The sequence below is a fragment of the Physella acuta genome, unplaced genomic scaffold (assembly GCF_028476545.2).
Source record: "Physella acuta isolate Inbredline_101_S28 unplaced genomic scaffold, ASM2847654v3 ptg001935l, whole genome shotgun sequence".
NCBI lineage: Eukaryota > Metazoa > Mollusca > Gastropoda > Physidae > Physella > Physella acuta.
The window spans coordinates 52,268-73,296 of record NW_026733440.1 but is presented as its reverse complement, the minus strand read 5'-3'; the positions used below and the strand labels follow the sequence as shown (position 1 = coordinate 73,296).

The following is a 21,029-nucleotide window of genomic DNA, read 5'->3' as shown; positions in this document are numbered from 1 at the left end:
CACGCGAAGTCACATGTCACTAGTAAATCCCAGAGCTCTGTAAAATGACATAACAAGTTTACTTCAAACACACCCCTATTTAAAAAAAAAATCTAATTTAAATCCGCGTTTTTTTTCATTATTTTATTTCCTAGTTTAGCAAACTGCGTGATTCATTTTCTAGACAGACTCTAGCAACACTTCACTCAACTACACGACTACATTGACTAGCAGAAACACATTGTTATCTGTAGAAACACATTGTTATATGTAGGAACACATTGTTATATGTAGGAACACATTGTTATATGTAGAAAAACATTGTTATATGTAGAAACACATTGTTATATGTAGAAACATATTGTTATATGTAGAACCATATTGTTATATGTAGAATCACATTGTTATATGTAGAACCACATTGTTATATGTAGAACCACATTGTTATATGTAGAAGCACATTGTTATATGTAGAAACATATTGTTATATGTAGAAAATATTGTTACATGTAGAAACAAATTGTTTATGTGTGTGTGTGTGCGTGCGCGTGTTTGTGTGTGTGTGTGTGTGTAATAACTTCAATTATAGACAGTGACGTGAACACCTTTGAGGAAATGCCACCTCCTAACGTAGCAGACAAGACACGATGTGAAATGTATTCCTTAAAAAAATCGATCGCCGTCTATTTTTAGATTAAAATTATTATACCTACAAGCTACTGGTCCAGTGAAACTATCGAAATTGTAGATTTTTTTTTTGTTTTAAAGCTATCAAACTGGTTTCATATAGTCTTTATCGTGTTTTATATTGTATATCATGAATATTTTAATAATAACTTAATCAATTCTTTTAAAACTGGCTCCATCTTTATCGTGTTTTATATTTTGTTATGTATATCAAATGCGCATCAGAAAAATACCTCAAAATACCTCAACACAAACTCATTATATGTATACACTTTCATTTGCTCATGTATTGAAAAATGTATTGTTATGCTACAATGAAGGCCTACATGTGGTCATTCTTTGTTTATGTCTTGAAACTATCGATTTTAAATTAATGCCATTGCGCACTTTTATATTCGCAATATTCGGTCGCGCTTTGTTGTGGGTATGTTTGTGTGTCCGTGTTGTGTGCTCCTATGTGTGAGCGGCTTTACGTGTGTGAGTAATGTGACGCTTTACTTCTACAACTATTTTTTGTCATTTAGTTTTATTTCGATGTGTTTTTTTTAATTTTTCAAGAGTTACACAAAACCTTCATCTTCATCTTTTGAAATTCATTATCATTAAATCCAATCCCAAATGTTCTCTTTTTTACCTGCGACAGGCAGAAAACCTGTTGCCTGTCAGCCATGACGAGGGACGGGTTGACCCCTGTGGTCAAAATTCGGACCTCCCACAAGAAGGCGCGGGAATGTCAGTCACTCCCGCTTTTGGAGCGGACGCCCAGGGAGACGCCGTACCAGGATTACAGGTGAGATGGATAAATTAGTTCCACATGTCTCAAAATTTACACGTAAGATGGATAAATTAGTTCCACATGTCTCAAAATTTACAGGTAAGATGGATAAATTAGTTCCACGTGTCTCAAAATTTACAGGTAAGCTGGATAAATTAGTTCCACGTGTCTCAAAATTTACAGGTAAGCTGGATAAAATAGTTCCACGTGTCTCAAAATTTACACGTGAACTGGATAAAATAGTTCCACGTGTCAAAAAATTTACTGGTGAGCTGGATAAAATAGTTCAACGTGTCTCAAAATTTACAGGTAAGCTGGATAAAATAGTTCAACGTGTCTCAAAATTTACAGGTAAGATGGATAAATTAGTTCCACGTGTCTCAAAATTTACAGGTAAACTGGATAAAATAGTTCCACGTGTCTCAAAATTTACAGGTAAGCTGGATAAATAAGTTCCACGTGTCTCAAAATTTACAGGTAAGCTGGATAAAATAGTTCAACGTGTCTCAAAATTTACAGGTAAGATGGATAAATTAATTTCACGTGTTTCAAAATTTACAGGTAAGCTGGATGAATTAGTTCCACGTGTCTCAAAATTTACACGTGAACTGGATAAAATAGTTCCACGTGTTAAAAAATTTACTGGTGAGCTGGATAAAATAGTTCAACGTGTCTCAAAATTTACAGGTGAACTGGATAAATTAGTTCCATATTTCTTAAACTATACAGGTAAGCTGGATAAAATAGTTTCACATTTCTTAACATTTACTGGTAAGTTCGATAAAATAGTTCCACTTTTCTTAAAATATACAGGTGAGCTGGATAAATTAGTTCCACATGTCTCAAAATTTACAGGTATGCTTGATAAAATAGTTGTACATGTCTCAAAATTTACAGATGAACTGCCTAAATTAGTTCCATATTTCTTAAAATAAAAAGTAGAGCTAGATAAATGAGTTCCACATGTCTTAAAATAAAAAAGTAGAGCTGTATAAATGAGTTCTACATTTCTTGAAATAATCTTGAAGGACAAAGTGTGCTGAATATAGATTTTAATTGCATTAATTCTGATCGTCTGTGCGGAACACTGGTTTGTTATAATTCACCAGTTTGGGTTATTTTTAAAATAAAACCAATTACTGGATCGATCGAAAGGCAAATTTAGAAATTAAAAGAAATCATGTTTTGGATTAACAAAACATTTTTCTAAAATTATTCCAAAATATATTTTTAGATTAAATATTGATACTGTTAATGCTATGTTAAGAACCTTATTCTTTATTTGTATTGCACATTTGTATTTTATTTAAAGCACGTAAGTATATTTTTTCCAGAAATATCTCCTTTAATGGGATCATTAAGGTCTTAAAATCCATTGGGTAACCTCTCAACGGGATCCCAGAACCCTAAAATATTTGTTATAATGGGGTCATAGGATCATAGAGCTATTAACCAGTGTTTGTTTCAGACTTTTTTCTCCTAATGGAGGGGGGGGGGGGAGCTCTTGAAATTTTCGGGATGGGTGGGAGGGGGGGACTCTATTTTCTGGGTGGGGAGCGGACACTGGTAAAAGTATATATTTTCTACATACATTCTATTTCGTCGAGGGGTGGGGGGCGAAGAGATGCCTGGAAGAAACTCTGCTCTTAACATCTACTGGGCAACACCTCAATGGGACCCCAGTACCCATAAATATCTAATTTCATGGGATCACCCCCCCCCCCTTACGTTATGGCATACATTAAAAAGCAGAATACCAAAATTAACTTTAAATAAAAATGCGCGTGTAACAAGCACACGAACAATTAACTCACCAATTTAGTTTAAACCTAATCACGTCCCCAGCCCTTATAACAAAAGATGTACTTCAAGCCGGTGAGGTGCTAAACAGCGAACGTACACACCGGCGTAGTAGAGAGAGTTAAAGACTCTCCCCGCCCGGGGGAAGGGCTAATCCACATTTAAAGATTTTATTTGTTCAATTTAATTCATCCACTCCCGTGACATTTATTTGAAAAAAAATATTTTCAAAGTTTAATTAACAATAATTGGAAAAAAATTAAATGTGTCTTTACAATGTGCCATGTTCACTGTCACAAAAGACATTCAGTTTTTTTTTAATCCTTTAAGATTGAATTGGAGAATTTAATTGTCTGGCATTCTCGGATTTATGGGGTCGCAGTGGTTCTCAAAATAACAAGGGATGAACTGTGACTTTTTTTTAGGGGACAAAATGGCAAAAAGCTTGTTTTTTAATTGCAGAGGAATCCTGGAATATCAAGATTAGTTCAAAACAAACTTATTTTAATTTTACAGACAAAAATAAAAAAAAAGCAAATAAAATATTTTTTATAAAAACAGTTGAGGGACCATTGTGTAGGACAAGAGTGAAATGTTGACAGTTTAAACTGACGTATTGGTTAATTGCTCTAGGGCCAGGATTCTACGCTTAGAGACGACAGATTAGATGTTCTTGTTTTAGTTTCTAGACTAGGGGTTCACAATTTGTTTAAAGACAGGACCAGTGGCGTAGCCAGGATCGTCTCAAGGGGGGGGGGGTTCCAATTTTTACCCGGGGACAAACTTTCGATTTGCACCCCCCCCCCCCCCCTCAAACTTTCGATTTGCACCCCCCCCCCTCAAACTTTCGATTTGCACCGACCCCTCAAACTTTCGATTTGCACCCCCCCCCCCTCAAACTTTCGATTTGCACCCCCCCCTCATACTTTTTATATATACCGAGGGGTCTATGGGGGGGGGGGGGGGTTATGACCCCCCTCTAACCCCCCCTGCCTATGCCACTGGACAGGACAGTTTTGATGTACTTCTATCTTAGTCTCTAGACTAGGGCAGAGGTTCTCAATTTGTGCTCTTGGGGTAATCTATAAGAGCATGAGCGAAGATATACGAACATTTAAAATAAAATGATAAAATAATTTTTTTGGCCAAATAGCCACTTAGAAAATACGGGGGACGCACCAATGTTTCGAGAATCACTGTTCTATAATTTCAGGAATTATTTTTTTCATTTTTATTTCAGTTATGTTGATTAAATCTAGTCAAGGAGTTCATTTTTTATTGCATTTATTTCTTGTTTAACATCGTCATTTTGTGTGTGGATAGATTGATTTAGATTTGATTTTGCTTAACCGTAATTTGTATGTACCTTACATGTATATTGATTTTTAATATCATTGGGGTTAATAAAGTTCCGAAGAGTTGATTAAGTATTCAATCAATAAAAAAAACAGCGTTGAAGTCGCTTATGTAATTGCATGTCTTTTTTTTTAATTTTCAACTCAATATTTTCCAACTTCCAACTCAATTTTTTTTAAACCTCCAACTCCATTTTTTCCAACTTTCAATTTATTCCAACTTTCAACTCAAAATTTACTAACTTTCAACACGATGTATTCCAACTTTCAACTCAATTTATTCCAACTTTCAACTCAAAATTTTCCAACTTTCAATTTATTCCAACTTTCAACTCAATATTTTCCAACTTTCAACTCAAAATTTTCCAACTTTCAATTTATTCCAACTTTCAACTCAATATTTTCCAACTTTCAACTCAATTTATTCCACCTTTCAACTCAAAATTTTCCAACTTTCAATTTATTCCAACTTTCAACTCAATTTATTTCCAACTTTCAACTCAATTTATTCCAACTTTCAATTTATTCCAACTTTAAACTCAATTTATTTCCAACTTTCAACTCAATTTATTCCAACTTTCAATTTATTCCAACTTTCAACTCAATTTATTTCCAACTTTCAATTTATTCCAACTTTCAACTCAAAATTTTCCGACTTTCAATTCATTCCAACTTTCAACTCAATATTTTCCAACTTTCAACTCAAAATTTTCCAACTTTCAATTTATTCCAACTTTCAACTCAATATTTTCCAACTTTCAACTCAATTTATTTTCAACTTTCAATTTATTCCAACTTTCAACTCAAAATTTTCCAACTTTCAATTTATTCCAACTTTCAACTCAATTTATTTCCAACTTTCAACTCAATTTATTCCAACTTTCAATTTATTCCAACTTTAAACTCAATTTATTTCCAACTTTCAACTCAATTTATTCCAACTTTCAATTTATTCCAACTTTCAACTCAATTTATTCCAACTTTCAACTCAAAATTTTCCAACTTTCAATTTATTCCAACTTTCAACTAATATTTTTCCGGTGTTAAAATCTAACAGTACTTGATAAAACCAAAGGTTGGTAATACGTTAACACTGCGCATGTGCGGAACACCTGGCCCTGCTCACCTTTCAAGAACTGTATTCATCTGTTCTCATCGAGAATCAAAACCGTGAATTAAAAAAAAAAAAAAAAAAAAAAAACAGACATAGATACACATTTTTGGGCTCTGTGGTTTGTTTATTGTGATTTGTTTATTCACTATGGGAAGAAGGATTACTCGGTCACACACCGTCCCACATGGTCAGGTCGTGAGATCGAACCCCCCCCCCCCCCACCTCACCCACTGACGGACCCCTCAGTCCATTGGCAAATTACCCCCCCCCTGTCGTCCGTCAGCAGATCAACCTCTCTGTCCCACCCTGTTCTTCATTTTCAGATCGATCCCCCCGTCCCACCCTGCTTTCCATTGTCAGATCGACCCACCCCCCGTCCTCTTTTGGCAGATCGACCCCCCCGTCCTCTATTGGCAGATCGACCCCTCTTTACTACCCACCCACCCACTGTCGTCCATCAGCAGATCGACCCCCCCGTCTCACCCTGCTTTCCATTGTCAGACCGACCCCCTGTCCTCTATTGGCAGATCGACCCCTCTGTTCTACTCACCCACCCACCTACTGTCGTCCATCAGCAGATCGACCCCTCTGTACTACTCACCCACCCACCTACTGTCGTCCATCAGCAGATCGACCCCTCTGTACTACTCACCCACCCACCCACTGTCGTCCATCAGCAGATCGACCCCCTCCTGCCCCACCCACCTACGCCACAGCAACTTGAACAGCGAGTGTTCTACATATCACGTTCGATCGCGCCAAAAATTCTTAATGCAATTCAGCATTCATTTACCTCACCACCCCTCCACCAGATTTTTATACTTCCATTTTCAGCATTCTCCTGTCATCAACAATTTCACACCGTCCGCGGCTTATCCTGTAATATTTAATCACATAACTCCCAACAATATCATATCTGTTTTTACTTCGCCATTAATCCTTACCTCCCTTTCCCTTGTTTATCTACTTCAGCCGTATCAAGAAAATGGTGCAAGCGAAGGCAGATTTAAAAGGGGAGCTAACCACCTCGGATCTGTTCGTCGACTCGTCTTTCCCGCCGGATCGATCGTCCTTGACCTACGTCTACAGCGGCGATGACAAATATGAGAGAACCGTGTTCAGACGACCGAAGGTAAATGTTAATAGCTTGTTTGTGTCCCCGTCCCCGGGCTTTCTTGTCAGGTAGGGGATGGTTTGTCCCCCCATCCCCTTAGCCTCCTACCCCACCCCTAAGTGTGCACGTCTGGAGTTCAATACCAGGTGGATGCTGATTGGTTGACCTTTTGGTGATGTGATCCTTTCCGTGACATGTCACGTGTTTACACGATGACGTCAGTTGTACAGGTGTTGTTGATGTTTGGACAGTTTTACCTGCACGTTGATGCGCTGTGTCCCAGTGTGGTACCTCTCCAAGACATTCGATTCTCAAGGTAGTTTTGCCCCCATCCAGAAATATCTCTTCATTGATTACTACCGCTTCCAAATTATTTTTTTTGCAGTACTATACAAAAGTTGATTGTGTAGAAAAACGGTAGAGCATTCGACTGCTAACCTGAAAGTCTCGAGTTCGGGTATTGGACTCGAGTCCGTAAGACATCCCTGAGTTAACCCAGCTCCGATGGATACCTGACTCACGTTAGGGAAAAGTAAAGGCGGCTGGTCAGAGTGCTGACCACAATATCCCCTCAATATGCCGAAGTCACAGAAACAGATGAGTACTACTGTGAAGATGTTCCTCTCTACCGCCCAAACATACATCGTTTATCTTTGCTTTGTGTAGAACTTCATTTAGTATCTAAGCTCTGTAGAATTATCTAAGGTATCTTTCTCTTTGCAGAGCAATCGAGCGTACAACGTAAATATTGCACCTCCCTTAGTATTATCATGTCATAAAGGTGGTTATAGGCGTGGTCGAGTCGGTTAAGCTCATGGTTGCTAAACCGAAAAGTTCGAACCCTTCCAGCACTAAAAATTAAGAACCAAGAAGAAGAAAGGTGTTAATCTATAGGGTGGTGTTGTGTCTTTAAATACTTTGTAAGCAGATTTTAATAAAGAATGGTCGGCTTATATTAATGAAGATTTCGGGAGATTTGTTTTCATATAAAACCAAGTATCGACGATAAAGAAAATGTGTACTTAATAAACAATATGTTAACATTTTTCCTATTTACGGCAAAAACAAACTTCCGGCCCAGTCAGTACAAAAAAAAAATCTGAATATTCTAACGAACAAAACGTGTCCAGCTGACAAAAACACACCCTAAAGATTTCAGATTCCCAATCTTTATTGAAAACTCCATCACGGGATTGGCCTCATTAGACGCGGACAGAACTGACTATTCTTTAATAGCCATTATTTCACCGGCTTTTTTTTCTCTTTATTCAGATATTTCGCAATGTATCTTTTACGGTAGCCTACTTTCGCTTGAATTCTAGACAATTCTAAAGGATAACAAGGGGTGGGGGAATATGGAGGACAAAACTTCTATTCGATGAGATAAATAAGTAAAGAAGGATTTTATTTTGTTTTAAATCACACAACCTGGAGACGACAAAAAAAAATTGATTGTAGTTATGCAATAAGTGGCGCACAAACACATAACTTCCGGCATCGGCCTTCCGGCTTGCCGGCAGACGTGCTATTGATCCGGTCAAGACACCACACAACCATATCGACAAACCAAACCACTACACGTAGGTGTGTCTCCACTACCTTATGTGTTTCGAGACGTTACCAGAATTAAAACCTTACAATCTTTTTTTTTTTTTTTTTCTTTTTTTTTTTTCTTCTTTTTTTTTCTTTTTTTTTTTTTTTGTAAAATAATGCAACGGTTAAATCATTCTTTAGATGAAAGAAACGTTGCAAAAAGGTATAGAAACTTGTGAAGATTTGCTCGCACATTTTTTTTTCTGTTTGAATTTTAACACCGGAACGTTATCATAATATGTAATTGATATTCAGAGTAGAAATTGAATTAAATTGTAAAACATAAACGGGCTGTCTATAAACCGTAATAGAAATATCTGTTGTTGGGGAATGGTGTGGTAAGAACTATGTTATCTGACTTCTTCATCTCTTATCCACGAATATGTGGGTTTTGTGATTACATTTTCTACCACACTGCCTAGACTGTATCAACTATTGAGTCAATATGTAATTTATTCAGTCAATATGCCGAGATGTAATTTATTTAGTCAATATGCCGAGATGTAATTTATTTAGTCAATATGCCGAGATGTAATTTATTTAGTCAATATGCCGAGATGTAATTTATTCAGTCAATATGCTGAGATGTAATTTATTCAGTCAATATGCTGAGATGTAATTTATTTAGTCAATATGCCGAGATGTCAATTATTTAGTCAATATGTTGAGGTGCTAGAAAATTTAGTCAATATGACTAAATGGTATTGATTCAGTCAATATGACGAGATGTTATGTAATTAGTCAACACCCCGATATGCTAGTTATTTTGTCAATATCTCAGAATATCCATTATGCATCACATTTGATAAGATTTTAGTCAATCTATACACTCAATAAGTCAATTAATTGTTCAATATATTAGGATGTCAATTAATTGGCCAATATACCAGGATGGCAGTCGTTTGGATAACACAAAAAGATGTCAATAATTTGTCATCATGCAAATGTGTCATTAAAAAAAACTTTGTTAATCCTGTCTAAGTAAAGAACACCAAAGGCAAAAAAAAAGTTTTTTTAAATTTTAATTTACAACAGCGTTTCAGCAGTGTCTTTTCCAACTGTCTTCACAATCCTCTTTTACAATTCCCTTTACAATTCCTTTTACAATTCACTTTACAATATCTTTACGTTTTCTTTTATAGTTCCCCTTTACAATTCCCCTTCAGTAATCTTTACTATTCCCTTTACAATTCTCTTTATAATTTTCTTAGCAATTCCCTTTACAATTCCCCTACAGTGACCTTTACTGTTCCTTTTACAATTACAAATCCCTTTACAATTCCTATTTCAATTCTTATTAAAGTTCTCTTTACGATTCCCTTTACAATTCCCTAACGATTCCCTTTACAATTCCCTAACGATTCCCTTTACAATTCCCTAACGATTCCCCTTACAATTCCCTAACGATTCCCTTTACAATTCCCTAACGATTCCCTTTACAATTCCCTAATAATTCCCTCTACGGTTCGCGGATGTTCAACAAACTATGTTTTGCCAGGTTTTTGTCACAATTTATCCTCAGAACGTCCCGTCGCCCTGACAACAACCTACACACGGCCAATAACCGCGTAAAATCCAACTATTGACGAAGAATTCTCTCCCTTTACATCACCCCCCCCCCCCCCTTTGACCTGCATCAGAGATCTGACAGACCACGAGTTGGGCGTGAGTGGCCTAATAAAGATTCGCGTGTTGCAATAGAGGCTTGCAGGTGCTTATTAGGCCGGCTATAAATAGACGCGTTATTTGCTAAAGTTCGGCTTTTATGAGTTAGGTATTGGGGACTGGGTGGGGCGAAAAGGTGGGGGTAGGTCAAATAAACAATGTAGAAAATATACTATATTCAATGTTCAATGTTCACTTTTTAAAAAGTACTTGTGGGTAGTCTCACCGATACATCCAAGAAATCTAGAAACAGCTACTGTTACTGTAAGAGAAAATTTGCAGAGAACTCCAATCCAACCCCTAGTTCTAGGTTTACGCTTAACCCTAGCAGAAGAAACTACAAGTATGTTCTTAATTTGAAAGCGCTAGGTATGTTGGTCTAACTCTGTTTCTAACCCATATCGTGATTCTCACCGTATCAAGTAGAGTTTATCTGCTTCAGATGACCTCGGTCATATGAGGGGATAACACTGTTGGGAAACTAACAGAGCTGATTAAACCCGGATTCGAACTCGAGACTCTCGGGTTATTAGTCTAGCTCTCTACCACTAGGCCCTATCGTGACTGTACGACTTAGGGTTTATAATTAAGGTTAGGCTCTGGGTCAGCGTTAGGAGCCAGAATTAGGTTCCCAGTACCTTCTCTAGACAAGCGATGCCAGCAATAGATAGCCCCACAAACCCTACCGAGGTTTTCCCCCAAATCGACGTATGACATATCGAAAAGCCAATCAACCAATTACTTCACTCGATACACTGATTGCTGTCAAACTAAGTTGTTAACTGCTTATTTTTATACTCGCGACGTCGTCCCAGCCGAGGTTAGAAGAGCCACACACTGCTCACCAGTTCGCTATTTAAAGACACGAATCAAGGTTAAAGATAGCCACGAGCGTTGTTGGTTGAGGAATGATCGTAATCGGCTTGTGAAGTACACAAAAACATCACGAGTTCGAACCCCCCCCCCCCCCACACACACACACGTGTTTTCAATATAGACGTCATGTTACATAATCGATACTGTTACAACAGTCAGAGGTGTAGCGACTTATTTCGGGTCGATTTATCGAGTTTGACCCCTCCCCCAGTTATATATAATTATTCACGTGGGCGAAAAGCCCCCCCCCCATTTGCAAAGGCCGTTGGCGCTTTTAAAAGTCAGTGTCCCTTAACAGTGTTTATTATGTCAGACAAATGATGCAGAAAACAGTTAAATATGTCTGCAAAGCCAATCAGCCGTTTATTTTTTAAAAGCTCTGACTGTGTATAATTCTTTAAGGCAGAGCAGAGTGAGCTTTTAAGTCGAATATCTCGATATCTCACTAGAGTACACACGGGTAGCAAATATTGACACACGCCCGCTATCACCCAGCTAGCTAATATCCAGGTAGCGAATATCCAGCTAGCGAATATCCACTAGCGAATATCCAGCTAGCGAATATCCACTAGCGAATATCCACTAGCGAATACCCACTAGAGAATATCCAGCTAGCGAATATCCAGCTAGCGTGTAGCGAATATCCAGCTAGCGAATATCCACTAGCGAATATCCAGCAAGCGAATATCCAGCTAGCAAATATCCAGCTAGCCAATATCCAGCTAGCCAATATCACGACGCTTTGCATCGATCCATCTGGAACTTATTTCATTCTTTGAAGCTGCCTTAAATCTCTGTTACAGTTCCATACTGTAATTATCCCCCTGTAATTAAACGATTATTTTCCCAACCGTAAGCTATACTGTTTAGGAACTTCACACGACTTCTATATTCGGGGACCATTAAAACACCCGCATTAATCCCTGTGGCTGTAAACAACATCCACTTCTGTCTACCCACAACGCTGATAGCATCGGCTTTTTAAAAGTATGGCAAGTGTAGTTTTAGGGGCATTTTGTTTAAAGGTTAGGTTAAGAAAAGTAAAGATTCCTCTTAAGACCTAGCGATCCATTGGGCAGATGAAGTAGAGTTAATATGTTTCTTGACCTCGGAAGGTACGGTCAGCACTTTGCCAAGCCTAATATAAGATAGGTACCCATCAGAGCTGGGTGGACTCAGGACCCAGATTCGAACTCTAGACTTTCGGGTTAGCAGCCTAGCGCTCTACCGCTTAGGCCACGCCGTCCCTTTTTTTTTTAAAAAGGTTAGCCACCTTGCAGCTCGCTTGCAAAAAGAAAGACACCATTTGAGCTGTAATGTCAGTCAAGGAATTCGAAATCCTCTGTACTTCTATTTTGTAGTCCCAATATATAGGCCTACTGTGTTTCCCTTTCGTAGTTCGTTTTGTTGTTACCGAAATGAATTGATTGCGTCGAGTTTTGTTCTGTATAGACCTAGTTTGGGTGGAGTTATTTTGTCGGGAACAGTATCGTCGAGAGATCTTTTGTCAACGGCTCATTTCTCGGCGGTCTTTAGATGGGAAACAGTAAGTCGGCAGTTCTGCTGTCGGGATCTTCTTTCTGGTCGGCCATAACTGTTTGTCGTTTTATTATGTTGTTTCTAATGTTTTCCTTTATAGACTCGCAATGTAGATTCCGGAATAATTTATAGCGCTCGTCCCGTACATTTTATTTGGAAACATTTCAGTTCTTACTGTAAGTCACTTCACTGTAACATACACATTTTTTTTTAAAGTCTTCAAGTCAGACGCATTTAAAAAGTTTTTTCTTTCACAAATTATTTTTTTAAATAGGAATTTCTTAGACATTGCATTTTAAAAAAAGTTAAATTAGCAGTTTGGGTAGATTATCTCGAAATATTAATCTAATTAAAAATTAAAATATTAAACAAGAACAATCCCCCTCCATACTGGTTAACCAACTTTTCCCACTTCACAGGAAATCAAGGAAGACCCCATCCTGACGGGGGTCGGGGGGATCTGTGACGAACCCTTCCCGTGGCAGTTGTGGAAACAGAGGGGGTGGTTTCACGCGGCCCTGGTGGTCGTGTCACTCAGCGTTCGTGCATTGGAGCGGCTGATCCCTGGGTTCAGAAACAGTGAGCAGAACTTCGACGCCAGCTATGTTGGTGAGTCATTTCGCGCGATGTCTGTTTCGTCCCAAACTCGTTTTAAAGACATACCTCAAAGATATTTATAGGAGCAGTGGTCAAATGTTAGAGCACACGATTGCTAACCCGAAAATCTTGAGTACGAATCCGGGTTCAAGAACGTTGAACGTCCTTGAGTACACCGAGCTTTGATGGATACCTGACGCTTAGGGAAAGTAAAGGCGTCTGGGTATAGTCCTGAGCATACTATTCCTTCATATTCTGAATTTACAGAAACAGGTGAACTCTACGTCACTTGCCCTATAAACCGTCAGGTTCTAAGGGGATCTTTACTTACTCTCAGAGATTTAATTTAACGACTAAATAATTCAAATCGAATATGTCTATTGATCTCAATCGATTATCTATTTTGTAGGCTGTTTTCATTTCCACATCTGGAGGTTTGGTGAGTGGGTGGACATTGTCGTCGACGATTATCTTCCCATCCTGGATGGCTTCCCTTTGTTCTCCCGCCCCCTGGGTAGTGCTGGAGAGATGTGGGGACCTCTGGTGGAGAAAGCTTATGCAAAGTAAGTGTACACACGTTATGCATGACAAGTAAGTGTACACACAATATACACGACAAGTAAGATTATATATAAGATCAGTTTATACACAATATGTTTTTAATATTTGTCAATATATACTTATAACACTAAACATGTTCCACAAACGCACACAGCAATTTATATATGTATATATATATATATATATATATATATATATATATATATATATATATATATATATATATATAATTATCCATCGAAACTAGTTTTTACTCAATGCACTTGATATTTTATACAAACTGTCTATGATCATACACGAGTCTTAGTCTTAACGTTCAATGAGTTGACAATCAAGTAGAGGTTTAGCCGAGATGTTCAGCTATGATTGGGCTTGTCTATCACCTACGTAAATTTTAATTCTTATACAGATGTGCAGAAAATATCACAAATGTAAAGATGGTCGACTAAACTTGGTGCCCACGTTTATAGATATGACTAGTATAGGAAACGAATAGGGAGTCGGACCAAGGCATCGACAGTTACATTCACTCCTCGGTGTGAGCATATGCCTCTAAAACAGCTGTATATTTGCATGGTCTATTGGTCACTAGACAGCACAATGTTGACCCTCAACTTGTCACAGACTAAATTTTGACACCAATTCAATTTGACACTTAACCCGAATACAACATTATCTTCATACATTTTCCCCACCCATCTCCCCCACCCCCACAGGTGTAAACGGACCTTCCAGGCCATCGAGTACGGCTTCACCCTGGACGTGCTGACCGACTTGACCGGTGCCATCTGCGAGTTCTTCACGCCGGACATTGACCCGCCCTCAAACCTGTTCCACATTTTGTACAAGTCGGCCTTGAACCGCTCACTCATGGCCTGTTGGAGGAACAACAAAAGACTGACCCCAGCCGGTTTTAACTGGTCAGATGACTCAGGGGTATGCATACGTTACCAACCATATATATATAGGTATATATATATATATATATATATATATATATCCTTTATGTAACCTATACATACGTATATAAATATATATAATTATTTCCAACCATATATATATATATGTATAGGATATATATATATATATATATATATATATATATATATATATATATATATATATATATATATATCCTATACATATATATATATATATATATATATATATATATATATATATATATATATATATATATATATATATATATATCACTATGTGGTTTAAATTTGAAAATAACTATAAAGAATTGTATTTAAAAATATTTTTTTTCGTTGTTAATTTTACATTCACGTTAATTAACTTTCGTATTATTAAAATAATTGAATGTAATATGAGGAAGTCAGCATAGCAACATTTAAGATGCTTCTGTCATTGAACTCTACCTTACTTAGATGTTCTAACCCATCATCCAATCACGACTGCAGAGGCGTAGCGACCCTTCGCGGCGCCCGGGGACAAAATTTCGATTTGCACCCCCCCTCGAACTTTTCATTTGCACCCCCTCGAACTTTTCATTAGAACCCCGCCCCCCAAACTTTCAATTTGGCGCCCCCCCTAAGGTCGGCGCCCCCCCCCCGCCCCCCCCCCCCTCGCTACGCCTATGCACGACTGGTTCTGGTGTTGCTGTGATCTACTTTACTTCTGTCTTTTCTCTGCAGAGTTCAGATAAAGACAGATACCTTCACATCATTACAGCGGTCAGCAAGGTAACTCACACAATCTTTTCAAATGTCTGTTAACCCTTTCAACGCGACTCCTAGACAAGGAAGTTCACGAAGATTTACATTCTCTCATCCCTTGTCCTGAAAGGGTTAAATGTTTTAAGCATTTCATTTTGATCTGTGAACTGGGAACACCGGGTTAATTGGTTTAGAGATCAAGTTAAATTTTAAAATAAATAAAAGGTGTCATTCGATACACACGTTGTGGAATCTAATTAACCTTAGTGCTCTATGTCAAAGAGTTGTATTCAAATATTTAGAATTATGTCTAGGCACCGTTCACATTTCTGGTGAAAGTTTTGCGACCACGAAACTGTTTGCAATTAGAAGGGAGTATTGTTGTGTGTCCCAACTAGACACATTCAGTGTCCATTAAACAAATACGTTATATTTTTTATAATCGTATTTAAATATGTCTGAGAGGAAATAATGGTGTATATCATCGATCCACTAAGTTAAGTACTCAAGTATGGCGTCTAAAGGCAGAGCATATTGAATAACTTTTTCTCTGTGGAGACCTAAATTGATTTAAATGTCGTAGCTCTGGTCTGATAAGGAATGGACTGGCTTTGCCCTAAAGGCCCGGGATATTTTAAAATAGGCCCTCAACCCCATGTTACGTTTTTCATAGTGCATTTTTTCTTCAACAACAAAAACTGAATTTTACGCCTTGGTATGAAGGCACTGAAATGTTCAAACGGAGAAATTCCAATCAATTATTAAAAAAAAAAGAAATCAAAACACTAATAGGGCTATTACAGCACAGTTCCTAGGGGCCCATTGAGACTTTTCTTGGGGGCCCTTCGGGATTTTTTTAACCTAGGGGCCCATCAGATTTTTCACTGTCCATCAGCGGGCCAGTCCACCCCTGGTTCTGATGAGTAAAAGACACTAACATGTATCATCTTATCACTGTATTCACTGTGTATTCACTGTTCCGTGTAACTATTTCCCCCAGTTTTCTGTGAGCGGTGGCCGCATGGAGCAGATGATCCGACTCAAATGTCCGTACGGCTCGGAGCCTCGATGGCACGGTCGATTTTCTGACGGGTAAGATTGACCTTTCACATTCCTCACTAGGGACTTGCACACTCTACACCACATCATCTTCCATAAAATTTATTATTATTTAAAGTATACTAGATCACCCATTATCCTTTGGATAACTGTGGGTTTAGGGGGTCACGCTTGCTTGCTTGACGATATTTATCTTCAACCTTCCTCTTCCAACTGTCACACATCGTCATAAAAAGTAAAGTCTTTTATTACCAAATTTAGAATAATATACATGTTTATTAATAGCTAGTAGGCCTATATAGGTTTAAAATAGTATAAATGTTAACAAACCTACTAGACATTACTTCTATCCTTTATACCATCCACGTCGTCTACAATATTTACCTCCCCTTCTCCCTCCCCAGCGATACACCCTCCTGGCAGAACGTCAACTCTGAATTCATGTCTCGTCTGCAACCCCATTCCAAGAAAGACCTCGACGAGTACTGGATGACCTACAGCGACTTCCGGTGCAACTTCGGCGGCCTCATCGTCATCAGCTCTCCGGAACCGTTCCGCATGGACGGGTTCAACATCCAGCGGACGTACCGGACCTACAGCGACGCCGGCCTGCACAGCACCGACACCTGGACGGAGGGCTCGTACCGGAACCGGGCCCGGCGGTTCACGTCGCCGAACGACAGCTTCGCCAAGCAGCTGTCCAAAAGGCGAACCAACAGCGACTCTGATTGTCACACGAACTTCTACGTCGACCCTGCCAGCGCACCGTGTTCGCCCTCAAGGAACGATAGAGGGAAAACCGAGCACACGGACGCTGCTATGAGAAGGCGGTTGTTCGTCGCTAAAGAAAGAGACTACCGCGCGCAGCTGTGCAGCGAAGCCGGACGGCAAAGAGCCGGGGACGACGACGGCAGCAACCCGTGCAGCCCGACCCGTCAGTCACGTGACGCCGGCGGGGGGGCGCCCCACCCCAGTGATAGTCAATCCTGCAACAAACATTTATCCAGTTCCTGTCTGCCCAGCCCGCGTAGGAGGAAATCCACGGGTGAAAAACTAAAAGACGCACCGGGGGCCCACAGCAGCCCGGGACACAAAACCGGTCACGCTTTTCGAAAAACCCACAAAACAAACTTCATGAAAAAACACAGCCTGGACACCACGCTGCACGGGATGTCTTTAACCTCCCCTCATCACTCCAGCACCGATAGTGCCACAGGCTCCGACCAGGAGTCTTCCGGTGTCTGGGCCTCGCCATCCGGATTCGAACCCAGCTTCTCGTTGTTGTCGACGCCGGCCGACACGCCCGACGAGTCGCACGCGTCAGCAACGTTCAGCGTGACGCCAGCCACCCCAGGTCCGACAACCGCAGACAACTCGTACTCCACGTCTGATGTGTTTCTGAAGATAGCAGACGACGGGAAAAGACCGCAAAGCGCGCCAAACTCGACCGGAAATACGAAAGACGTGTCGTCTGGTTCCCTTAGTTCTTTGACTCAAAGCTCGTTTCTGGCAACAAGGGGAGATTATTTCAGATCAGACGGCAAGTGGAGAGTTATCCTCGAGCATAAGGATATATGGAAAAGTAACCACTTTTTCTGTAATATTCGTTATACAAACGTCTCTATTTTGGTATATTTATAATTTTTCAGAATTCATTTTTTTAATTAAAATCAGCAGTAAGTTTTGAAACAATTTGTACTCTAACTTACTATATAACCTTTATTACGCGGTTTAAATGTATCTTTTTCTACAGTACCGTTGACTGGTATATTATCTGTGTTACTTGTCCTACCTGTATCTAAGTTACTTATCTTGACTTGCATCTTATCTCTGTAATGCTTACTTGTATCGTACTTCTGTATTGCGTATATTGACTTACATTTTATTTCCCCCTTCTTTATTCTAGTTCCTAGTAAAATGCGCAGTAGAAAATGCGCAACAGCGTTAACAGAAACATGCGCAAATACAAACTCATTACACTTATGAACTTTTATTTGATCCTATATCGTAGAAAAATGTTTTCTTATGCTACAAAGTACATTTGATCATTCTTTTCTAAAGTCTATAAATAAATCGATTTAGAAAAAAATCTATTGCGCACTTTTTGTGCTCAGTTTTCCGTTTTTCATCTTTCCGGTTAACCCTTTTTTACACACGTCATTAATTGTATCTCGTCTCTCGCCCCCCCCCCCCCCACCCCAGGGGACACGCCCAGCGCTGACCGCACCCGACTGGACGTCCACTCCAAGACCCACCGCGTCTACTTCCTGGTGACCCGGCACGAGGTCAAGGACCCCCTGGTGACCCCGACCCTGCAGGACAAGCGTCACGTGCTGATCTCGCTCATCCAGGACTACAGGCACGGCCCGTCCACGGCCAACTCGCTGCTCGTGCCCATAGGGTTCTGTCTGTACAGGGTGAGTAGAGTTCTTCTGATCATCGATTATGTTCGTGTTGTTTATTGATGCATTTTTACATTTTGTTGATACATGCTAGGTTTACTTGATGCATAATACATTGCAAGTGTTGATATATTTTAGTTTATGTTTCATATGTGATAGTTAACATTAAAATTTGATATTTCATAGTTAATTTTAAAACGCGATAGTCGATTGTTGATGTTATGAAAACTTGATACTTTCAAGTAATTATACAAACTTAATACTTGCTAGTACTTATAAACAATCTTGATACTTGCTAGTCCTTATAAAAACTTGATACTTGCTAGTCCTTATAAAAACTTGATACTTTCTAGTCCTTATAAAAACTTGATTCTTGCTAGTCCTTATAAAAATTGATACTTGCTGTAAAAACTTGATACTTGCTAGTCCTTATAAAAACGTGTTACTTGCTGTAAAAACTTGATACTTGCTAGTCCTTATAAAAAATTGATACTTGCTAGTCCTTATAAAAACTTGATGTTAGTCCTTATAAAACTTGATACTTGCTATAAAAACTTGATACTTGTTAGTCCTTATAAAAACTTGATACTTGTTAGTCCTTATAAAAACTTGATACTTGCTAGTCCTTATAAAAAACGTGTAACTTGCTGTAAAAACGTGATGCTAGTCCTTATAAAAACTTGGTACTTGTTAGTCCTTATAAAAACTTGATGTTAGTCCTTATAAAACTTTATACTTGCTAAAACAAACCTTGCCCCACTTCCAGACGAAGCACTGCGACAGGGACGAGAAGAGGCACATTTCAAAGCTCCAGCTGATCGGTCAGGTGGACGGCGAGCCGGACAGGCGGGAGGTCACGGCCAGGTTCGACCTTGACCCCGGGGGCTACTTCCTCGTGCCCTACTACCACGCGGACCATCACCAGGGCGAGTTCCTCCTGCGCGTGCTGTCGGAGTCTGACGTGGGTCAGGTCAAGGCCGGATGGTAATGATCATGTCAGACGATAATAGGGCTGGTAAGTAGGTCACCAACCAGTTCTATGGCTCATGCAGGTTTTATTGAGCCGTAGAACTGTTTGGTGACCGACTTACCAGCCCTATTGAAATAAGACAAAAATAGATATGCATGCAAGAAAATGAAAAGATATCCAACAACAGCTATTAGAATAGCAAGAAATTAGGCTTACAATTAGGCTTACAAAAGTCATAACTCAATAGAAATAGATTTTGAACAAATGAAATAGACATACATCCCATAGGAACAGACATACAACAATAGAGTTTGACATAGAGCAATAGAAATAAACACACACCAATATAAATAGACATACAATAATAGAAAAAGATATACAACAATATATTCTGACATACAATCAGCAACGAACAAACATTACCTGGCAATGTTGTATATATACGACTTCAAATGTACTTTAATGAAAAAAAATATCTAAAGGCTAATATCTTACAGTGTACATACACAATTCTATGAGTTAGAACAAATACAAGCTATTGTCGAAACGTGTTAAAAGTTATTATAGATTGGTATTTAAAAAATATTATAGGGATTTTTAGGAAGAGAGACTTTTTATTTAACCCATGTTTTTATTTTTATTCCAGCAAAATATCGTGAACACAGAGAGGCCAGAAACTGGGTGGGATATTTTCTGTGTTCATCTAATGTGCCTCGTGTCCGGATGTTACCAAGTACATCTACTCTAATCAGACATTTTTACATGTAAATACAAAAGTTGATGTTGAAGTGAAACGACATCAACTGGAAAAGGAGTTTCAAGTAATATGATGAGAAATAGACACAAAATCCAGGTGCAATTAAATCATTGTTCGATTTTTTCAAGTATTTTTTCTGTCGATGTTCGCCCTTAAAACTTAACAGTTTGATGCATCTAGTTATTGTAATTATATTCACTTGTAGTAACTAAAATAGCTTTAATTTTATCCAGGTTGGGTTAGGTTTAAATGTTGGTTAAATAATTAATTTGGTGCCATAGTCTGGTAGACGATTGGATTATTACGCCTAAGAAATCAAGACGCAAAAACTAGCCAGAGAGTTGAGAAGAGTCATATTTTGCCTATGTATTAGCCCCCCCCCCCCCCACCACACAGCTGATGTGCCCAAGGGAGGGGCGTTACCTACAGCATCTACAACGCAGGAATCAAGAGGCTAAAACTTCACGTTAAAAAGGAAAAAGAAACTGTGCTTAAAAGTGTGTG

At 38.9% G+C, this 21,029-nt stretch overlaps 1 protein-coding gene across 1 annotated transcript; it reads left to right on the top strand.

The window, feature by feature from the left end:
• The first annotated feature begins 1,317 nt into the window (after positions 1 to 1,317).
• On the top strand, positions 1,318 to 20,856 carry LOC131931280 (calpain-3). The gene is made up of 11 exons (XM_059288022.1): positions 1,318 to 1,456; positions 6,683 to 6,842; positions 12,917 to 13,106; positions 13,504 to 13,657; positions 14,372 to 14,591; positions 15,317 to 15,364; positions 16,338 to 16,429; positions 16,801 to 17,978; positions 18,599 to 18,813; positions 19,565 to 19,782; positions 20,415 to 20,856. The coding sequence occupies exons 1-11, from the start codon at positions 1,335 to 1,337 to the stop codon at positions 20,425 to 20,427; spliced, it is 2,610 nt and encodes an 869-aa protein (XP_059144005.1). The 5' UTR covers positions 1,318 to 1,334; the 3' UTR covers positions 20,428 to 20,856.
• The last annotated feature ends 173 nt before the right edge of the window (positions 20,857 to 21,029 follow it).

Excerpts from the sequence above, each read along its gene's own strand:
- LOC131931280 (XM_059288022.1), top strand. The coding sequence starts at position 1,335 with ATGACGAGGGACGGGTTGACCCCTGTGGTCAAAATTCGGACCTCCCAC. Across the intron at positions 16,430-16,800 it reads CACGGTCGATTTTCTGACGG|CGATACACCCTCCTGGCAGA; the intron begins GTAAGATTGACC and ends CTCCCTCCCCAG. Across the intron at positions 18,814-19,564 it reads TAGGGTTCTGTCTGTACAGG|ACGAAGCACTGCGACAGGGA; the intron begins GTGAGTAGAGTT and ends CCCCACTTCCAG.